Source organism: Plasmodium berghei, assembly GCF_900002375.2.
Source record: "Plasmodium berghei ANKA genome assembly, chromosome: 9".
Taxonomy (NCBI): Eukaryota; Apicomplexa; class Aconoidasida; order Haemosporida; family Plasmodiidae; genus Plasmodium; species Plasmodium berghei.
The window spans coordinates 1,129,341-1,153,865 of record NC_036167.2 but is presented as its reverse complement, the minus strand read 5'-3'; the positions used below and the strand labels follow the sequence as shown (position 1 = coordinate 1,153,865).

General features: G+C 22.7%; 6 protein-coding genes across 6 annotated transcripts; 1 reads left to right on the top strand and 5 right to left on the bottom strand.

The window, feature by feature from the left end:
- Positions 1-1,251: 1,251 nt before the first annotated feature.
- On the top strand, positions 1,252-2,613 carry PBANKA_0931500 (folate transporter 2, putative; the record flags this gene model as incomplete). Its single annotated transcript, XM_034564916.1, has 1 exon — positions 1,252-2,613. One exon carries the CDS (start codon positions 1,252-1,254, stop codon positions 2,611-2,613), a length of 1,362 nt encoding a protein of 453 aa, XP_034421665.1.
- Positions 2,614-3,238: 625 nt separating this feature from the next.
- On the bottom strand, positions 3,239-5,539 carry PBANKA_0931400 (dolichyl-diphosphooligosaccharide--protein glycosyltransferase subunit STT3, putative; the record flags this gene model as incomplete). Its single annotated transcript, XM_034564915.1, has 1 exon — positions 3,239-5,539. The coding sequence occupies one exon, from the start codon at positions 5,537-5,539 to the stop codon at positions 3,239-3,241; it is 2,301 nt and encodes a 766-aa protein (XP_034421664.1).
- A 1,343-nt stretch (positions 5,540-6,882) lies between these two features.
- On the bottom strand, positions 6,883-8,928 carry PBANKA_0931300 (dipeptidyl aminopeptidase 1, putative; the record flags this gene model as incomplete). The annotated part of the gene is made up of 1 exon (XM_034564914.1): positions 6,883-8,928. The coding sequence occupies one exon, from the start codon at positions 8,926-8,928 to the stop codon at positions 6,883-6,885; it is 2,046 nt and encodes a 681-aa protein (XP_034421663.1).
- Positions 8,929-11,710: 2,782 nt separating this feature from the next.
- On the bottom strand, positions 11,711-14,808 carry PBANKA_0931200 (heat shock protein 101; the record flags this gene model as incomplete). The annotated part of the gene is made up of 4 exons (XM_034564913.1): positions 11,711-14,119; positions 14,248-14,336; positions 14,460-14,580; positions 14,704-14,808. 4 exons carry the CDS (start codon positions 14,806-14,808, stop codon positions 11,711-11,713), a joined length of 2,724 nt encoding a protein of 907 aa, XP_034421662.1.
- A 3,275-nt stretch (positions 14,809-18,083) lies between these two features.
- Positions 18,084-19,910, bottom strand: PBANKA_0931100 (conserved protein, unknown function; the record flags this gene model as incomplete). Its single annotated transcript, XM_034564912.1, has 8 exons — positions 18,084-18,193; positions 18,344-18,401; positions 18,546-18,686; positions 18,767-18,850; positions 18,974-19,055; positions 19,183-19,279; positions 19,370-19,402; positions 19,856-19,910. The coding sequence occupies 8 exons, from the start codon at positions 19,908-19,910 to the stop codon at positions 18,084-18,086; spliced, it is 660 nt and encodes a 219-aa protein (XP_034421661.1).
- An 890-nt stretch (positions 19,911-20,800) lies between these two features.
- Positions 20,801-24,332, bottom strand: PBANKA_0931000 (conserved Plasmodium membrane protein, unknown function; the record flags this gene model as incomplete). Its single annotated transcript, XM_034564911.1, has 5 exons — positions 20,801-20,952; positions 21,051-21,160; positions 21,268-21,325; positions 21,548-21,586; positions 21,755-24,332. 5 exons carry the CDS (start codon positions 24,330-24,332, stop codon positions 20,801-20,803), a joined length of 2,937 nt encoding a protein of 978 aa, XP_034421660.1.
- Positions 24,333-24,525: the final 193 nt, after the last annotated feature.

Sequence of the window (24,525 nt, the reverse complement as noted above, 5' to 3'; positions counted from 1 at the left end):
TTTTCTTTTACTTTTTAACATAATAATGGAAAATTAAAAAGATATTATTATCTAATAGGATAATTTTTTTTAAAATGTTAAAAAATATTAGTAATAAAATAAATACAATATTGTTCCTCTTATGTTCATACATGAACCTACTATAAATCAAAGATTACATATTTTCACAAATGGAAAGATGGATTCCAACATTTCCATCTCGCGTTTTTCGTTATAAATAACTATAGCATACTATTACATACATTTTTATACATCTTTCTGGCATATACACGTTTGTTTTCAATATATTTCTACACATTTATTAGAATAAATTTTGTATATATTTTATGAAACATTGTTTTTTTTTGAATTCAAAAAATGACAATACTAGGAAAATAAAAAAAAGGAAAAATCAAAGAATTGTTTTGTTATAATTTTTTTAATATATATTATATATATGTATATATGGAAATTAATTATTTTATTTCCTTTTTTTGTAATTCATCAAATTTAAATATATCAATGATTTAACATTGTGTTCATATATTTTGTATACTAATTAAACTTTGTAATTTATATAATTGATATCTTTATGCATTTCGTTATATATACACGAGCACATATATAACAATAATAAAGTAAAATACGATTGTTGTCATATATTGTTTTACCATATTGCCGCTGCAGCATAAATTATTTTTATTTATCACATTGTTTATATAATTGTTTTTTTTTCTGCCACCCTGTACATGCACGTGCATATTTATATAACATTTCATTGGTTGTCCACAAAAAAAAAGAAAAAAATAGACATTATTTTATGGACATAAAAATTATACATTTTTAGATACAATATAATAAAGCATAATACTGAACTTTATTATTATTAGTGCCAATATTGCAAAAAATATATTATAATAAAACTTATGTACACCCAAACATAGGTACGAATAGTGAAACGCCGCCAAATTAAAAATAGCGCTGAAAAGGGAAGAAGGTAAACTTTTATATAGCTAGTAATAAAGATATATATAACTAATTCAGAAAATAATAACTGTTTCCATACAGGCATAAAAAAAATATATACGTAGAACAATTCCCGAATATGTGTGCATACATGAATCTGCACCATAGTTCATACATTGATGATGCACCCACATTGTTGTGCAAAACATACATTGAATATTTTTCAAATTTCTTTTTACAGAGAAAAAAGAACACAAGTAGACGCACATACGAATAGTTACATACTTAAATAATTTCAACTTTATAATGATTGAGAAATCGAATAACATATATCTTAGTATCGATCCGATTGTTGAACGAATTAAAAAAAATGGAGAAGAATTGCCTTTGATAAATTCTGAAAAAAAAGGTATAGATTATACTCAGATAGTTGTTTATTTAGTTGGATTGTCAGATGGATTAATACATTTAGCATCTTTGGCTATATACTATTTATTTAAAGACCATTATAGATTAACACCATATCAAGTATCATTAATATTAATGTACCCATATTTACCTTTTATATTAAAACCTATCATTGCACTAATAACTGATTCGATATCTATATTTGGAATGCGAAGAAAACCGTATTTATTTTTGTTTAGTTTATTTCAATCATTAAATTTTTTATCATTAGCACTTGTTGATTTATCATTAATACAAGCAACATTGGTATTATTTTTTATATCATTATGTGCATCCTTTTGTACAACCGTTGCAGAAGCCTTAGTTGTCGAAAGTTCTATAGGAAAAACATATTCACAAGGCACAAATAAAGTAACAGAATTTATAGCATCGAAAGCTGTAGGCAGTTTATCTGTCGCATATTTTTCAGGATATTTTTTAGAAAAAGTATCACGAGAATATATATTTATGGCTACCTCTATATTTCCTTTAATTATATCTATATCTTGTTTATTTTTAAAAGAAAAAGAGTATGTAACACGTAAAAATATATTCAAACAAATGACAGATTTAATTAAGTTTATTAATACACCAGTTTTTATAGGCCCATTTTTATATATATTTGTATATATGTCTGGCCCAGATTATGATGATGCATTTTTTTTCTTTTGTACAAATAAGTTAGGTTTCCGACCTTCTTTTATGGGCACATTAAGATTGACATATGGTATAGCATCATTAATTGGTATAATAGTTTATAGAGTCTTTTTAAAAAATTCAAGTTTAAGAAATACACTTATTTTTACAACTTTAGTATCTTTCCCTATATATATATCACCAATAATATTAACAGAAAAAATTAATAAATATTTTGGAATTTCTAATGAATTGTTTGTATTAAGTGGCGGGTTTTTAATTGAAGCCATTACAGAAATACAGTTACTACCTCTATTTATTTTAACAGCTAATATTTGTCAAGAAGGATTAGAAGCTAGTGTTTTTGCTACTATATTAAGTGTTAAAAATTTAGGCTCCCTCACAAAAAAGGGAACATCTTCTCTTCTCACTTATTTAATGAAAATAGATACTTATAATTTTGATAACCTAAGTATGTATATATTAACTTGTGGGTTGTTTCTTTTACTCTCTCTTTCGTTGGTTCCTTTGTTACCTTCTGAGGATCAAATTGAAAGTTTAAAAAATAAAAAAATACAGAAATGAGCGGCAAGCCCCAAATATTGATCAATGAATATGACAAAAAAAATAAAATAATAAAATAAATGAAAGTATGAGTAGTAATAATAATGACAAAGAGTCATGGAGTAAAATGTGCGCAAAAAAAATGCTCCAATTTTTTACAAATATTTCAATACTAGCGACAATGTTGATAATCACGTACTAAGGCGCGTGAAAAGGATAGGAATAAGCATGCAGTTAAATATGTTTGTACGGCTGCATGTTGTGAAGTGCACATGTACATTTTTTGTGTATGCATATATTACAAGTTTTAGTTGATTTTCATGTATTTTTTATTGTTTAATTGTTTCTTTTATATCCTTTATTCTTTATTATATTTTTCTTTAATATATAATTTATTGTAATTTAAGTTTTAAATTAATTTGTATTGACATATTTCAGAAACGGTGCTTTGTGAATCGAATTTCTCTACACCTCTTGTTATTATCATTTTGCCAATTCATAGTTTGGCTATTTTTTTCTTTATTTTTTTTACTTGAATTTTAAAATGTTTATTTAAAAAATGAAAAAAAAAATCAAATTAAAGGAAAACATAATGCAAATAAAAAAATTGTAAGTATAGAAATATGTATATCATTCAAAGTTCGCTTCATCCAAACCGTTTAATTTTGTAGAGGCGAAAACCCCATATATCTGATGTAAATACTTCTTCAAAATATTTCAAATTTTGTATTTTTGGGACTTCTATTTTTCGGGCATAATCAAATCCCTTTATTCTTTCATTTGTTATGTTATAATAAGACAATTTATATAATATGCTGTTTGCCATAAATGGTGTTGCATTAGAACCTAATGGATGAGCATTATCATGATAATAATATAATAAAGGTGAAATAAAATTATATTTTTTATTAACAATTTTTATTATCCATAAAAATTTATTTAAATCATCAGATGAATTTTTAGAATATCCTCCATAAGATATTAATAAATAATCTGGATCAAATTTTTGTAATTCTTCATATCCATTTTTTTCATTACTACTTAAAATTAAACCTATATTTGCAATTTGATCATTATTCCATGTATTATTATCAACATATGTAATTCTATTACTCATAGTATTTAATTGATATCCGTAATCCCACCAAGCTATTATTTTTGAATCACTTTCTGTATTTTCTTTAATCCACTTATACATTTGTCTTATATCATCATTTATATATCTATTGCCTTCGTTATTTCGACTATAAAATGTTATATTAGATTCTGAGTAAGCTATTGAAGCACACCATGTAGAGTGTAAGATTATTAATACTCCCAAAAAAAATAACAAAACTATTATACACAAAATGCTTATTATTATTAATTTGGATATATTTTCAGATGTTTCATTGGAATTTTTTTTTTCTTTTATTTTATTTTTGATAACATTGTTACAATTATTTGTCTTATATTTATTGTTTTCTACTATATATGTATTCTCATTTTCATTCAATTGTTTATTTTTTCCCCCTAACTGCGCATTTTTTATATTATGTTTAATTGAATTGTTATTAGTACTGCATCTATCTTTGATTTTTTTATCATTTTCATAAAATAAATTATTCTTGTTTTCACCTGGGGCAGTCAATTTAACTTCCCTTGGTTTATTAGCAAACTCAATGAGAGCACTTATAATAGATGATAAGCCGATTGAGCTCAATATTGAAACAAACGGAGAAAATATTAAAAGAAGTCTAACCATAAGAGAGGAAAAATACATACATAAAGTTGTAAATATTCCTAAAAAAAATAATTCTATATTTGCATTTTTTTTAAAGCATTCATATAATCCAATAGGCAGGAAAAATAAAACTAGATGTATATCAAAATAATAGGATCCCCAAGTAGTTGGCTGATGTTCAGATATGGATGCAACAATAGGATTATGTTTAGATGCATATGTTGGATCTAATAAGGTTCTTGATCGATGATTCCATGATAACTTATCGGTAAAAATTAAAAACTTAAATATTAAAAAACAAATAATAAAACAAATTTTTATAAATATATTTTTAATCTTCTCTTCATCCAAATTAAAAATATTGGTTATAAAATTACAAAAAAGTAATAAAATTGAAATCAAATATATTCCATGCATAGCTAAATGTTCTATACTTGTAAAAATCGATTTATTAATACATGGCACATTTAGAAATAAAATTGTAGTCAGTATATAATATACATTATAAATAATGCAATGTTTTATATTATATTTTTTTAAAATAATTATAGCTAACATAAATAAACTAATTGAATTTATAATAAATATATATGCTCCCCATGATAATCCCATACAATATGTAGATAAACTGCATAAAACTACTGAAAAAAGTGTTCCTTCTTTTAAGCATTTTATCCAGTTATATACACATAATATTAATAAAAATATAGATATTGATTCATTATCATATGATCCAGCAACTGTTCGCGATATATGTGATGGGGAAATTGACACAAATAAGGCTGCTATCAATGCAGCACCACCACTACTACATCCTTTCTTATTATATACCTCTTTAGTTAAATAATATGTTAATATACAAGTAAAAACGCTAAATACTGGCCCTATATATATACATATAATTTTCATATCTATCAAAAATCCTATTGAATAACATATTTTATGTATCAAATATGTTGTTATCATTAACCCTGGGAATAATGTCTGTCCTGTAGCTCTCCCTAAAGGAAACCAAGACATATCATCAAAATAATTCCAAAAACTATAAAACCCATTTTCTTTTAAAAAATTTGACAATTTATAATTAAAATAAGGATCATACTCATGTATTATTGATTCATTTCTTATGACTGAAAATAAACGAATTATAAAACTTAAAACCACAACCAATAACAAAATTAATACTTCAAATATGTGGTTTATTCGCTTATTGTTTTTCATCATCTGTAAGGAATAAAAAAGAACTGAAAAAATGAATGATATGAATCATTTTGCATAAACTTGTGAAGCTATATATACGTGTTTATGTTCAACTTATATCACACAATAAATAAAGAGTGAGTTATACAATAAAATTTTTTATGCAATTATTATATGATTACCTTTTACTATGGAAATAAAGCAAAGAAAAAAATATGCAAGTTAAAAAAACAGATAAACTATTGTTTGAATCATCATTTTCGTTGTTGATCCTAATATTTCATTACTAGTCATTTTATAGAACTTTAGGAAACGTATATGTTATATTAACATTTTTATAAAAACAAATATATACATATATTTTACATAGAAAAAATTGTTTTAATTAAGAATAAATTGCGCTTATATTTCATGAGAATACAGCATAAATATTGTTAACCAAACTTTTCAATTCGAATAATTTTGACTATGTAAATAATAACATTAAACATGATGGTGTAAATATTGCATAATAATATTAATTAAAAAAAACGAAAATTAAAAATGTGCTCCTTCTTTTACACACTATATTTTATGGATTATTGCTTAATTTATTTTGAAGTATAATAATACATGCATAAAATCCTGAATTTCCCATAGTGGAAAAAATAAATTTATCGCTGCAAATATTCTCCTATCTATATATAAATGTGACAGTTTTTCGATTACTCAAACTATAGATACATTTTTCTTTCTTGAGTAATGTTATAATTCCCTTATATGTGTATATATATTTTTTTTTAATATTTTCATTTTTCTTTCAAAATATTATATTTTTTCATAATTCATTAAAAGTGATATTAAAGAGTATACAGCGAATAAATATAACATTTTTCATATATATTTTTATTAGCCTTTGCTTTTACCAATTTAGAGTAAATAAATAGTATTTTATTAATGCAAGGGAGCCGACCCATTATTTTTTATTGCCCTTATAGAGCATGACATATATATATAGATAAGCATGCTATATGTTTCAATATTTTTGTATTCATATAAATTTCATTAAAATTATTCAGAATTCTATATATGATATTTTATATGCACAATACTTGTTATGGTATTTATGTGCCTATAAATATATATGATCTAATAAAACAATTTTTTTTTTTATTTTACTTTTTCATACTTATTACTAAAAATGCAAAATATAGTTTGTAAATACAATTTCATGTAAATTACTATGCGCGGATTTAAAAAAATTAATTAGAGAGAATTTAAAAGGATTAATAATATTATATATATATGGGCGTATATTTTTCCACATTTCCATGAAAGCATATACTCATTTAAATTATAAAAAAAAGCGGATAAAATTATATGAATATTTATTGTTTTTTCATTTTTTCTAAAAGCACTTTACCAGCACCACGTGTGAAATCTGGATCAATATAAATAGCATGGTTTTCAATAGCAACATAATTTACTCCTCTTATCATTTTAAAGTATCCTTCTTTACCCCAATAATTTCCCCAACTGTTTCTGCAAATCCAATATTTGTAAAGTTTTCCATCTATAATTTCTTCTCCCCATCCTAAGATAACAATAGCATGGTTTACTTTTTCCCATCCCGTTATATTATAAACATAACCATTATCTTTATTAACATCTACAGTACATTTTTTGGCATGTGGGAAACCTTTATCATAGTAAACACCATCGACATAATTATAAAAATTGGGAGTTACTTCAATAGAACCTACAACTGGACCATTTCTATATATTTCATTCATTATTATTTTTTCACCGTCACATTGGTTACATCCATAGCATCCACCAACATAGTTATATTCTTTGATATACCATCTATTTGGATCACCAGAATCTATTACATTATTAATTTCTTCTTTTGTATTATTTTCTATTTGTGATGAAGTATTGGTTTCTCTAAATGATGGTTTAATATATTTAGGAATACTTTCTGTTTTATTTATTAAATCAACTTCCATCATCGATAAAGGTATACCTTTATTTACTGGGTATGGGCAGGTAGATTGTTTAGCAGTATATGGAAATTCTGAATTAAGAGGTATACCATGTAATTTTGCCATTTTAGAAACTAAAAATGGATATCCACCATGACAACCTTGGTCATAAAATGAACATGATAAAACAGTTTGTAATGATAAAGCATCATCAAAATCGTTAGCATATTTGGTTTCAAGGAGTTTTGTTAATCCTATTTCAATTCTTCTTTTAATTACATACATTTGAGATGCAATATAACATGAACCACATGTTAATTGATCTATTACTTCATATTCTCTTACATTATTATTAAATGGATCACCCCATGTAAAATTTTTGGGCATTTCATTTAATTCTAATTCAGTGTGTTTCGATTTTTTTATTTCTTCATATGCATTTAAATCTAATTCATTTGTATCTACATTAGAATTACCCAATTCTATCATATTTGGAGAAACTGGACTATCTGGGTCTTCGTTACTCCTTTCATTATCTATACTTTCATTGGAGTTACACGGACATGCATATTTTTGATTTTGAGCCTTAAGCATATATTCTGGTAATGGTTTTTTCTTTCCATCATGCTTCATTTTATGCCAATACATTTCAGAATTTTTATTCAATTTAACTTTATTAGATTTAGTATAAGTTTTGGGCTCATATGAATCAAAATCGGTTATTTGATTTGATGTGCATATTTTATCCTCAGTGATTACAGGCTCTGTTTTGCCATTACTAAACCTATTTAATATGTTTTTATAATTATTAGAGACATGCAAAGTATCGTATTTTTCAGCATAAAAACAACCATGTAATTGTTCGTTATTTTTATTCATTATATCTATCCATCCAAATCTTGTTTTATCATAACTAGTAGAATAACATATTGTTTCTCCATTGGAATCGGTGATGTCTTCATCGCTAGGTTCAGCACATTTTCCAGTTGGTTCATAATGCATAAATGCGGTATATGTTTCATTGCCTATTCTTATTTCAAAACCTTGGTCAAATATAGTTGTCCATGTACCTATTTTTTTCCTTTTTTGCTCATCATATACTGCTAAAACGTTCCAATTTTCTCTGTGTTCATTATCAGTTATATCATGAACATCACCATATTTAACAAAATCACTTGACAAAATCACATTTAATTCTGAATCAAATGGATAATGATTGTCGGTTAGGTATTTTTTGTAATCCTGTATTTTTACATTATATTGATTGCTATTAGGTTGGGTCGAACCACAAGTAAGCAATTCAGGTGATGTTTTGGTTTTATATAACTTCCATTTACCAAGCAAATCCTTAATTTCTACATGCACTGGCAAATCGGCGGAAACATAACTTACATATAAAATATGTAAAGAGACTAATAATAAACTAATAAACTTATTTATTTTTTTCATTTTTATTGTTTTCTTTTTATGGATATTATTTCGAATTTTGGGGTTAATTATATCCAATTAATTAGTTTTTTTAATTATGTTTTTATTATTTATATTGTAAAAAAATAATATTATAAAAGCTAATAAATAAAGTGGTTTTTCTTCTACAAAAAATATCTAAAATATATTACGGTAAATATTAAAAAAAACAACAGGAAATTAAAATCTATATATGATTTCCCCTTAATTTCTATGTATAACGTACTATACAAGATTATAAATTTAATAAATCACCAAACATATTTTACAGTATGCATATTAATATTTTTTTAATTTACAATCTCAATTTCAAATAATTAATAATAAAAGGTGCATATCATCAAGCAAGTAAGTGATAGTATATAAAAGGGTCATTATTATGTAAATAAGGGAATTCTAGTTTCCTTAAATATAAGGTATCACTCATATATTTTAAATATTCATATGCTATATTTAATTTTTATTTCTATCATTCCAATAGCAAAATTTTTACATTATTGTTTAATCCTACTGAAAAATTTATATGTGATACTTTGCTCCTCATATTATTTAAAAGCAAATAACAAATTTAGCAATTTGTTAAAAAACGAATATACGCATTACATGCAAAAATTATATATATATTATAACATGTAAAATAAAGGGAAATAAAACAAGCATATTATTTATGTATAGGTAAAAAATATATAAAACAAAAGGATTAAATATTATTTACTCGATAATATTATTATGATTATATGTAAATATTAAAAATACGAAATGTATGTATATATATATATATATATGCATTTATACATGACGATATTACATAAACAAAAATTGATGTAGGTCTTATAATATACCAATTTAAATTACGAAAACACAATTTTAACGCATTTTAATTTTATATATTATGTTTAAATGGGATGTTATGTTTAAATTTATGTGAAAAAATAGTAACAAAGAAATAAAGCAAACAAATAAAATAGGGAAATTTTTATTAACATTTTTGGCTAGCTACATATAGAAAATATTTTTTTTTTTATTAATTTAGCTCGTTTTTTTTTAAGCCATTTTTATATTTTAAACTACACAATAATATTTATTTATAAAATAATTTTAAAATTTTATTTTGTGTGTATAAACGTTTAAAATAACAATATTAAGATAAATACAATTAATTTATTTAAGTTCCTTTATATGATGCTATGCTATATGTATATACTTTTTGAAAATATAAAATAACCAAAATAATAAAAGGCTCTTTAATTTTATATTAATACATGTGCAAGTTTTATGCCAACAAATTTTCGTCTCGCAATAAAAAAAAAATAAACAATATATATTCCTATATAATTAATTTTCGTCGTCATCAAAATCATTTAATTTTATTATATTTTGAAAAACGGAATTATCTGTGTCACGTCTTTTATTTGTATTTTTCATGCATGTTACATGGATATCTATATTTCCCAGTTGGTTCATAATGCATAAATTCGGTATATGTTTCATTGTATATTCTTATTTTAAAACATTGGTCAAATATAATTGTTCGCATACTTATTTTTTTCGTTTGTTTTCATTATATATTGCTAAGTCTCCCCAATTTGTTCGGTGTCCATAATAAGTTATATCATGAACATTAACATATTTAACAAAACAAATTATGAATATATTTAATTAGGAATTATATACATGTTTCAACTAGGTGTTTTTTATTTTTTTTTCTGCTTTATATTTATTACTAATATGTTGTACCAAACCGCAAATATCTAATCCTAATGCTTTAATTTTATATGATTTTTATTTATCGAGCAAATTTTTTATTTCTTCGTGTGGGCATAGATCAGTGAAACCTATATGCAAAAAAATTTATAATAAATTAATAAACTTATTTAGATTTTCATTTTTCTATATCTTTTATGTTTATTATTATCACACACTTTTTCATAGATATTGCTATGAATTTTGTGTTTAATAATATACACTTATTGTTATTTTTTAAAATGTCGTTCTTATTATACTTGTTATAGAAAAATATTATTGTAAAAAGTAGCTAATTTGTATTATTTTTACATTCAAAATAAGAAATATGTTATGGTATATAATACAAAATAATAAACTAAACATATATAGCTATCTATTTAATATAGTATGTTTATGATTTTGAGAGTATTTTATAATTTTTTCCCATTATATGTCTAACTAATCTTCATAAATTTTCTACAATAAAACTTTAGTAGTAAATAATTTAAAAGTTCAAACGAACTAAAATATTATATATACCTCAACAGTTCCCAAATTTGATAGCTTTTTATATAAGACACTGTTTTTCATCCATTACACCGACGTGCTATCATATAATTATTTTGTGAATTATATATATATATATATGTAGAATTATTTAAAAAAAAATAAAAAAACGTTATTTTATGATTGCCCCGTTTGATAACCATCCATATAATCGCTAATTGCATTCATAAAACATATTTTCAAAGGATTAAAATAAAATAAAACATTTAATTATAAAAAGTTTGCCAATGCGGATTATAGTATGTATCCCAAAAATTTATTATGTATATGCACATATATATATAACATTTAAAAATATTGATTGAAACAAAAAATTGCATATCTTTGCAAATATGTATGAACAAATATAATTAAAAAAATAAAGATAAACTACACAACGATAAGCAAATAATAAAAGATAAATATATATACATGCAACATATCGTGTTTGTTTTATTTAATTATAGGAATATTCTATACGGGAATGTTTTTTCTATGACAATGAAAGGTTAATAACAATGTTGTTGATTGTTTTGTTGTAATCAACATATACATCCATATCATCAATTAATTCTTTTTCTAAATACATAACAGAAAATTTGGTCATGATAACACTTTCAATAAATATAAGTGTTGGTCTAGCTCCTAATTCTGGATCATATGATTGATCAATAATATAATCTATAGCTCTATCTGAAATATCAATGCTAATATTTTTTTCTTCTAAACGTTTTTCTAATTTTTTAAATCGTAATTTAACAATTTTATGTAGATTTTTTTTGCTTAATGGCTCGAAAATACCGATTTTATCAATTCTGTTAACAAATTCAGGTTTGAAAACTTTTTTACATTTTTTAATTAATTGAATTCTAAGATCTTCAAATAATCTTTTATATTCTTGTGTGTTGGAATTATCAGCATCAAAGAAAAATTGTTTTTTAAATAATTCAGCACCTAAGTTAGATGTCATAATAATAATAGTATTTGAAAAATCGATATTTCTTCTATGATTATCATTAATATAACCATCACCTAAAATTTGTAACAAAACTTTAAATACATCTGGATGTGCTTTTTCTAATTCATCAAATAGAACAACAGAATGAGGTCTTTCTCTAACAGCCTCTGTTAACTGACCAGAGTCACTAAATCCAACATAACCTGGTGGACTACCAGTAATTTTAGATACTGAATGTGCTTCTGTAAATTCTGACATATTAACACGGATTAAGTTATTTTTCGAATTAAATAATTCAATAGCTAATGTTTTGGCCAGTTCTGTTTTACCAACACCAGTAGGACCCAAAAATAGAAAAGTACCAATGGGCTTTTCTGGATCTTTCATACCAGTTGCAGCTTTAACTACAGCATCACTTAAAGATTTAATAATATCTTCATTACCTATAATTGATTTTGACAAACTATTATATAATTTTAATGCGCCTTTTGATGATTCAAATGATAATGAGCCCAAAGGCATACCGGAATCTCTTAAATAAATATATGATACATGCTCTTGATAAAGTGAATCTACATTCATAGCATTATGAGTTTTTTCCTCAACATATGCTACAGTATTTTTATATATTTCTACAAATTGTTTTTGAGCTTCATTTAAACTTTCTTGTAATTCAATAGGAGGTTCTTTACCTGCATTAATATAATTTTGTACTAAATCTTTTAATTCATTTAATTTTCTTTCAACTTCTTTTTTTCTTTTTAATCTTTCTCCTGTTGTAACATATTCTTCATAATATTTCTTTAATTCATCTTTTTTTAATTCAAATTCTTCAACTAAAGAGCTATATTTTTTTTTGGAAACTTTATCAACATCTTTTTCTAATGTAGTTATTTCATATGCTAATCTTTCTATATATCTTTCTGTTAAATCTATAACTCTTGGTTTACCCGATAATTGAACTTGTAAAAAGGAACATGCTTTATTTAATAAATCTATAGCTTTGTCTGGTAAAAATCGATCTTTTATAAATTTATCAGAAACTTTTACAGCAGCAACTAAAGCTTTATCAGTAATGTTTATACCATAAAACTTTTCATATTTACTTTTCAATGATCTTAAAATTTTGATTGATGTTTCAACCGATGGAGGTTCAACAATAATTTTTTCAAATCGTCTTTCAAAAGCTGAACAACTTTCAATATATTTTCTATATTCAGTAACAGTTGTTGCACCAATTAATTTTATTTCACCTTTTGATAAAACAGGTTTTAATAAATTTGCTGCATCTACACCACCTTCTGCTTTACCAGCACCTAATAATAAATGAATTTCATCGACAAATAATATTATCTTATTCTTTTTATTTTTTAATTCTTTAATTATATTTTTCATTCTATTTTCAAATTCTCCTCTATATGACGTTCCCGCTGTAAATTTACGAAAATTTAAACTTATAATTGTATATCCTCTTAATTCTTTAGGAACATCACCTTTTTCAATTCTATATGCAAGACCTTCAACAATAGTGGTTTTACCAGTACCGGGTTGCCCAACTAATACTGGACTATTTTTATTATATCTTAACAATGATTCAATAATTGCTCGTATTTCTTCATCTCTTCCATATATTCCTTGTAATTTACCACTTCTAACTTTCTCATTTAAATTTGAGCCAAATTGTTCAATGTTTAATCCAGTTGTTTTCTTTTCTTTAGTTTTTGTTGCCTTTTCAAATTTGTTTTTTAAAATTTCTTTAATTGAATCTTCTGTCAAATATATTTCACCAAATATTTCACTTACAAGTTCATCACTCATTAAACCATATAATATATGCTCTATATCGACTTTTGGACTTTTATATTTTTTTGCAATAGCTTTAGCTTCTGCTAAAACTTCATTGGTTCCTTCAGAATTTATAACAATTGTCTTGTTATCGAGGGGCTATAAATGAAAGGAAAGAAATAAAGAAATAAAATATTATCATATATAGAATAGTAATAAAAACAAAAGTGGAGTCAAAGATTGTTTCATTTAAATGGATATATAATTTTATAAAATTTAATAAATACCGCTCCGGCTCTGGTTTGCTCTAAGGCAGCATCAGTATACTCCTTCAAATTTCCCAAGTCAATATTATTTGATTTAAATAAATTGAGTCCTATAAATAAATATATATATTAGACAAAATTAACAAATTAAGGTCATAATTAGCTAGCTATACATCAAAAAGTATCATTAACATATAAGTAGAAGAAAACAGGAAATGAAAAAATTGAATTACCATATTCGCTCTTTATTATAGACTTCAAAATGTGCAAAGGTTTTAATTGGTTATGACCATATCGTTTTGCAATATTTCGTCCCGAATTTAAAGTATTTATAGTTCGATTCAAGAAATTCTCCTAAAAAAAAAAAAATTTTTAATTTGACAATATTGGGGAAATTGCTAAATAATATAATCAAAAGGGATTTGCTAAATTTAAAAAAAAAATCCACAACTTTGTAAATATATTTTTTTATATTACCTGATTATTATTATTATTAGAGGCGAAAACTGCTATATCAACCTTGAGCACAGACAATAACAAAACGATGACAAATAAATAATTTTTAGCAATGTTCCGTACCATTTCTACTAAATTTATAGTAAATATAGATATAATTTTATCTTCATTCAAATATAGAAATATCCAAAAATATATTTATCTACACCAAAACATTAAAATAAATACACATAATGTGTGTACATGTATTATATTTGTATGTATATATATAATATAATGAATTTGTAAATATATTTAAAAATACGGAATAATAAAAAAACTATAAGGGCGTAATAAAATGTAGTTGCAAAACTATAATAAATAAAAAAATAATCCGATATAAGTAAATTCACAGTAAATAAAAATATAATATATATATTTAATTATGTTAATTACATAAAAATGCATATATACATTCCTGTCTTTCTTATATTATGTAAAACGACCCTATAGTAGTTCAAAAAAAAATATTATTTATATCATCTTGTGTTCTATGTATAAGGGTACATATATAATTAAATTAATTTTGTTAAATAAACTTATTAAGCTACTATACTTTTACATTTGATTATTGTCTAAATGCATGGAATGATATTTTAAAAATATTGTCTTAATTTCTGTGCATATATTGTGTTATATAAAAAATGATATGATCAACTAAATAGGTCGGTTTCTTTTATTTAAGTGTCTATAATATATTTCAAAATTGTGAATTTAAATTACGGCTTATATATATATATACTTGCATATAAATATATATGTATTATTATCCTTGCAAATTTATAGAAAATTAAAATATATATAAAAATGAAAATTTATAAAATCACGAAAAAAAAAATTATGTAACATTAAAAATACACAATATGTTTACGTATATGCACAATTTATTCTGTAAAAAATTATAATATAAAGCAAATGCATTAAGAGCAATTGCATACTTATACTAAAAAGGTAACATTTAAAAATATCGATATATATACGTCCTTGGTGTTCTAAACTATAAAATGATTACAGACATTTATATTTACACAATGATATATATAATATAAAAGGCCACATAAACTCGATTGAATTCTAATATGGTTGTTATACTTATTTTATGCCATCACACAACCTCAGTCATTTAAGTTTTACATATATACATAAATATATAATAAAAATTACATGAAAGATAAATAATAGTAATAAATAAAGTAAATAAATAATATAAATGAAGAATAGAAAATTTATATTTCAATAATATGGCTTATGCGTATGTATATATATATGTATATAATATATATCTATAAAACGAATTTATTAATAATTATTAGGAAAAATTAGTTTAATAAGATGTAACTATAACTTTAAAAAAAATGTAATAATAAACTAAATTAAATATATATAGAAAAACAATGTTAATAAATCCTGATATATAAATAAAACAAAATTATATTATAAATTGCTAAAATGAATCAATGAATTTATGTAATATCAAAAATCATTAAATTATAATTTTATTTATTTTTTATTTTTTTTGATATTTTAATAATAAAATTGCCACACGCATTGTATAATTTTTTAGGAGTCTTCAAATAAATAGCGAAAAAAAAAACCTTTTTTTTTGTTAGTATTTTTTTTCGAAAGCAAGCATCTTATTCTATTTATATGTAGTATACAAAAGCACGTGCTAAATATATATAATTTTTAATTATAATGGATATAAAATAATAAAGTGAATTACAATTTATAAAAAAAAATATTTGTTTTAATACATATAAATATTAGTTATATAGTACCAAATATGAAATAATAACTTATTTTAAATAAAAAAAAGTACATGAATGATAAATTTGTTTATATAATTCCATATATTGATTATTATTTAGATGAAAATGAATCTAAAAATAATAAATGAAGCCAATATAAAATTAAACCTTTTTGTCATAATCCATATATTAAATATTTAAAGAGCCAACATTAAATGCAAACGTTTTTTTTAAGTGTATATTTTATAGTTTGATATTCATATACAAAGGTAATTAATAAAAATATATAATATTTTGTTTCTTATTAGAATATAAACTCCATATTATTACTATTACATTATTATTGTATTTTTGTCAATTTGTTTAAAAGTACTATTTCAAAGTATTGTTGTATATATACAATAGTACAAATTATTTTATAATTTTTAAAGCACACCACCGTATATTTAATAATATATCTCGGTAGAACTTTTTACCATTTTGTATTAAAATTAGATGTATGGTATATTAATAAATATATATTTAAAAAATTAGATAGCCTTTATCTCAATATTCATTTATAATTTTATATTTAATAAAAAAAATATTAGGTAAAGAATTGCAACGCTTTAATTCATATACCTATATTAAATTTACATGTTTTGTTTAGAGAGGTACCCAAATAATATAATAATAAACAAAATTAAAATTTGAGAGTAACGTCATGAAACTATTCATTTAAATAATCGATGTGTTATCTCTTTTATTCTAATTTTAAAATTTAGGTATTTATAATTAAAAAAAAAAAACATATTCATAAAATTAAGTCACCCACTTATCTTATTTGTGATGATAATCTCACACATCATAATAATTATTGTATTTTTCGTTAGATATATTCACTTTATTTACTCTGTTTTTTATTCATTTATCCACCCATTTTAAGTCGCCTATATTTTTTTTAGCTCGAATAGTATAGTTATTCCCCAACATACTTTTAGTAGTAATGAAAATAATAAAGGAAATATAAAACTGTTATAATTCTACAGATTTATCTAATACTTTGAAATAGTAAAATAAATCATTCTTTCTCAAATTTATTATATTAATAGCTAGCCATCTAGCTAAATGTAAAAAAAAATTTAAACGTTTTAAAATTATACAACATTACAATAATTATAATTTTTCCTTTTAAAATTTGTATTCATTGAAAATAAAAATAAATCAAATGTATATATTAACACGCTCTAATATTTTCTCTATATTATACATATATATTTTGCTAAATTATTATAATAGTCGAAAAAATATATTGTAATTAGTTTGTTTTATGTTTTTAAAAAATGGTAGTGTGAAGTCACACATTTAGTTATATATCACTCAAAAAACATTTTTACTAATTTATTCATAAAAAATAATTTAATTTAGATATAATAAAAAAATATATATAATAGATGGAACGAAGCAGCATAAATATAGCACTATTATTATAAAACGTGGGCATATATATTTTATTTTCCATTGTTTAAATTTATCATTTAACTATTAAATGATTTATTATTTGGGGTTCCTTATAATAGTATTTTTACACAATAAAACCTAAACATTCTTTTCATTTGTTATAAGATAATTTTTTTAATTCTCATAACGTTTTTTAAACTCTTCTATAACATTGCATGGTTCTGTTGCTTTTACCGTTGATGGGTGTGCATTATCTACACACTTTACACATACTTTTAGGGTACCTGAATGAATATATAAAACGTGCATCGATATATTGCAGCTATATAGCTAATATACAATAATTAAAAGAAAAAATTGTATATACACAATTAGTCATTTTACGATTTTATATTTTTACACTATGTAATAAACAAAATAAATATATATATAACCTCCTAGTTCTTGTGCGCCCGTAGCAATATTAAGCTTACATCTTGAATAAGGATATACCTAATTTAAAGGAATATAAAAACGTGTATTATAGAACTTCTATCTTTCCATTTAAATGCAAATTTATGAAGATATAAAATTGGTGAAAAATAATATAATGTAGAAAAATAGGAAAAACGCTTTATTTTTTTTTGTTTTTCTTACATGGCATTCTTTAACAATAAATGGGTCAGTATACCCTATTCCTTCTAATTTTATGTTTCTCTTTCCGTCAGCTTCTATAGATGATACATATGATATATAGCATCGAACGAATGTTGCATCCTCAGGGATTTTCAAAACAATCTGTTAAAAACGAAAGAGGGAGGATATATATATGTGAATATTATATTGTACACATGCTTATTTAATACTTAAGTACTTACTTCGCTTTCAAAATCAAGAGCGTAAGCATTAGACAAATATTCCCCTTTGACCAAAGGAGAGTTATAGTTTGATTTTTCCATTGACTATAAAATGTGCAAAAATAGGGAATATGTTATGTTTAAATATATATATGTTCATATGTATATTGAAGAGGTCACATTTCAGGTTAGATAATGATATAATATTGTATTATGTCTTTTTCATACCAATTTTACATCCTGATTATCAAATATTGCCGTACAGAAAAAATATATTTCTCCATTTTCTATTTCAGGTAAATTAATTCCTCTATAAAATCCAAAAAATACGCGATGTGTTTGAATACATTAAAAATTATAAAATTAATTAAATATACTTATATGCATAATCTATATATGTATTAGGAAATAGACACATTAAATGAGCTAATTATTACCTCAATTCAGACAAATATAAGATGACTTTCGTCGCAGATACTTTTTCTTTTTTATCAGTAGGTTTGAGCTCATTTAATTTTATTTTATCAAACTTATCTAAATAGAAGAAAAAATGTTAATAAATTAAAATAATGAAATAATGTTATATATCATATAAATTGAAGTTCAGGATCTTTTAATATTTACCTTTATTATTTGAAAATTGAGGACCCTTATTAGCTAAAAATTAGTTTGAAAAGAAAAAATATGATTGTGTGAACATATCCAAATAATAATTTATACATATAAATAATATATTTATTTTGCATGTTATAGATATATAATGTATCATGGTTGCATATCATTCAGAATAATAAAAAAAAACACATACACTGTAATTAAACTAATGGAATGGTAAAATATATAAAACAAAGCTACATTTTTAACTTATTATGATATATAGTTGGGAAATTAATTTCAAAAGAAATGCAATTTTCATAGAATATATTTTACAAAATATCGTTTTATGTTGTGCATAATTTGTATGTATGTGTGTATGCATATATATATGTATATCATGCATTCTATTGTTCCAAGTAAAAATATAAGCACACAATTATGGTGAGTTGTAAGAACACATACGCATGTATATGTGCATGCTTTCACATTTCACTGTTAAATTATTTTGTTTACTTGCTCCTTGGCGAAGTCCCATGAACTGTCCTCCATAATTTTTATTATACGACATGTTTTAAATGTGTCAATGCTATATATGTATATATTGTGGGAAACTTTGTTAAAATTAATATATATTTTTTAATGATATAAAATAGCATTTAATAGTCCCAATATGGGTGAAAAATATACCAAACATAAAGTGTAAAACAAAACACACACACAAAAAAAAATTATTAGTATATATCGAAACTATTTTGGTGTTTTAATTTTATATATATATTTTTTTAGTATATAAAATTGAAATATTATTTCATACTCATAAAATATTATACTTATTCACACATTTTATATATTTATAATGCGCATATTAAACTGGAATATACACCCCCGGGTTTCCTGACACTGACATGCGTTTGTTTATTTTGCTCACTTTTTTTTTAATATATTGTTAAAATATTAGCTAGCTACATTATTATTTTTTTTTAATGTTCTTATTTGTATAATTGTTGTAAAAAAAAGACAGAAAGGTTATATTTTTTTATCTTCATTATTTAATTTTTTTTTTTCACTTGCACGCTAGTTCACTGTTATTAAATTAAAAATATTTCTTAAAAAAATACTAAAACAAAAATATTTTTTAAAGGCTTTTTCAGGTACATAAAAATTAATTTTAATACTATTCTTATATATTATTACTATATGTATATAAGATAGTTTGGGGTAATTTATTAAATATGTAAGTTCATTTACTTACATATATACATGCATAATATATTTGGTGTCTTCAAATAAATAATAAAAAAAGAGGATTAAAAATATTACAATGTTATTTTTAATATTTAATATAAAAAATAAATAGGAACCAAATGAAAAAAATGCACTGAATTGAAAAATATTGAAACAACAAAATAATAAAAAAAATGAAATAACGACTACAAAATATGTGAAGTAATTTCTATTTTAAAGAAGCGGCTGTGTTATGTCGGTATTATTTGTATTTACGTATTTGGAATTTGGTCTTGCCTTCCAATATATGGTAAATATTAGTAGAAATATAAGAGAAATCACTAATATGACAAAAACAAATAATATGTATAATCCGTTCAAATATTCTGTTAAAAAGAGAGATAAAAAAAATCGATATTATAGAATAAAAATAGTTGTAATACTTCTTTATACATATTTTGGATATTTATGTTTTTTTTGTAACCTTTATTAATCAAAAAATAGCCAAAAATATAATTATTTACACTAACAATAAGCATTGAAACTAATTCAAATATTGCAAAAGCTGCGGTGATATCCTCATTTTTTTTTACGCTGAATATAAAAAAAGGAAATGAATGTGCATATATATTTTTTTACTATATGATTTCACAATGCCCACGTACAAATGTATAAGAAATAAAATGTTTTATGATTCATACCATAAATGGGTTGGGATTTGTGAAATAATAACAGTAGGAATGATAGACTCACTTATACCTGTTAAAGTAACCAATAATAGTATAAAGCATAAAAAATGTTTTTCTATGAAAAATTTATAATTAAATTTCCATTTAGAATAGCTCCTTAAAATATATTAGTGGCAAATATTAGTATAATAAAACATATATGTATATATATATTTCGAAAATGTGTTGTGTAAGACAGTCTGTCTTTTTCTTTCTTATATCAATTATAAACATTTTCAACATGTCTACATACCTATTAAGTTAAAGGAGATAAATGCTATCACTTCCGAACCTATAAAAATATAAAATATATGCAGGATGGAATGTATAATTATTCTATGTATAAATCTGTAAATTTGTTTTATTTTTATTGGGTGATGAACAAACTGGTATAGTATGGTAAGAATATATGTTGTCATTTATTCGAGGGTAGTAGAAATGAAGATTTTGTGATACTTACGTAAATTAAAGACACAAGAATATATAGTCCCAGATATTGCTATTAAAATAAAAAAGGAAGAACATAGGAGAAGGAATAAAAATGATCCGATGTTGTCAATTATATATCCAGAGAATGGTATAGCTATTAATGATGCAAATGTCATAATTATTGTATATATATTTGATATATATATATTAATATTAAACACAAATAAGTATATGTAAAAAAAGTAATTAATAAATATATGCATAATTGATAACAAGAATGCATATATAAATATAAAGAAAAAGAAATAAAAAGTAAATGATGAAAAAATAGTTTTAATATTTTGAAAAATAATAAAATTATTTTGAATATTTTTTATCTCTTTATCTCTTTTTATAAATAATGGAGAATTATAATTTTTATAAGATAAATCATAGTTGTCATAATCTAGATATTTATCATCTTCATTATGGTTAGGAACTAAAAGTTTGTTTTTTTTTTCTTCTATTTCTCCTTCTGTTATATTTATTGTTTTTTCAAATTCCTCCTCTATAATTGGCTGTTTAGATTTTATATTCGTAATGAAGTCATTGGAATTTTTATTTGAATTTTTATTAGTGTTTGAATTTATTTCGAGATTTATATTCAAACTATTTTTATTCATTTTGTTCTTATTTTTAGCATCCTCAACTTTATCTTTTATATTTATACTACTATCATTAAATAAGTGAATGCCATTTATTTTACTATCAGTTATGTTACTATTTTCACAAAATAAATTAGAAATATCATTTTTGTCATTTAAATTCTCACAATTTGAATAAGCATCATCTTTATTAATAGAATTATTTATTATCGAAGAAATTGGAATTTTATTATCCTCGATGTCTGGAATAACACTATTATTGTTGTTAGATTTGTTTATTACTATTTTTCCATTCTCATCTTTTTCTATGTTTGTTAAATTTTCCATTTCCTCAAACAAATATTTATTGATAGCTTCTACATGAATTTTATAAGGTTTAATAGTATGGCTGTGTTTTTTTTTTCTATTATAACTTGGGGTAATATTAGGGTTTTCAATATCTTTAAATATATGCTTGTCATTTTCATTATATTGAGTATTTTTCGTATTATAAGTTGTTGTTATTTTAAAATTTTTATCTTTAATTTCTATAATATTTAACTTGTTTTCTTCATTTTTATTTTTAAGGAAAAAATCATAAAATATAGATTTTTCTATATTAATATATGCAGAAAATGTAATATCCACATTTGGATCTTTACACATATCTATTTGTGCAATTATATTATCAATATGTTTATCTGTTGAATACAAATAATACGTTTTATTAATATAAAAACAAATATATTTATAATTATAAAAGATTGTACTCAAATTAATCCATAATTTTTTTTGATTAGACCATTTATAAGAAAATATAAAAATGATAAATAATCCAAGCATGTCAATAAATGAAAACATAAGAATATAATCACTAATATTTATGTTCATATTATTATTTGACATAATATAGTTCAATGAGTGAGCCATTATTTTAAATATACTATTCATTAATATTAATAATGATGTTATAACACCAAGATTTAAATAAAATATACAATATAATATTTTTTTTTGATATATTTTTATATATGCGCTACATACAGAACTAATTATAATAAATAAATAAAGTAAATTAAAATGTTTTGTATTGTATATATCATCATTTACTTGTGTTTCATCCATATTATTATAAAGACAACCCTTATTCATTTCGTTACTATAACATGGTAGATTAACAAAATCTTTAATATATATGTGTGTAGGATTGTCGGATATATTATAAATAAATTTGTGTGTAAAATTATTCTTTAAATTAATATGGAAAAATAAATTTATTTGTTTTCTCTTAAATTCATAATAATTGTTTTCTCGTAAAGCATTTTCAGTATTTATTATGTTAATATGCTTATAATTATGACAATTATTATTTATTATATTTGTGTTGTTAATTTGTATACGGTTTAAGATTAAAAAAATTATACAATGTGATATTAAATTAATAATATACAAGCTGCTTAATATATATTTTTTTTTATTCAAATCAAAGAATAAAATAAATATGTATGTCACTAAAGAGCTAATATATATTAATGACAACACATTACTATATAAGTATATTGAACGGTTATTAATTTTATTATTTTCATTATTATATAATTCTGATATTTTAATTGTGTAATATTTTTCATAAATATTTTCATCTTTATAATTTTGTCTAACCATATCATTACTATTTATATGAAACTGATCTTCTAATATGTTCAGATATTTATCATAATAATTGTATTTTTTATTTTCGTAATTCGTAACATTGTTGTTATATTGTTTGTAAAATTTACTAGTTTTATTGTTATTTATATTGACTTTTACATTATGCTCATTAATGTTATTACTATTTTTTCCATATGAGCTTGTAAGCATAAATAAAAAAGGGAACACATTCTTAAATATGTGTGTTGAGCATGAAAAAAAAAATACACATATTAATAATATGGCTTTGTTTTTTGTTGAAAAATATGAGCTTTTAATTTTATACTCGGACATTTTATTCAAATCTAAAGGTTTATTTATTTATTTACTTTTTTTTTATAACACAAAATTTAAACATAAAAATTCAGGTAAAGGCCACAGTAGAATACATTATATGTAGAGAAAATAAAAATATGAATATTAAAAAAAATGAGAAAAAAAAAATTATGAGTAAAAAGCAACTACTTATGTGCCATACTGTTATAAT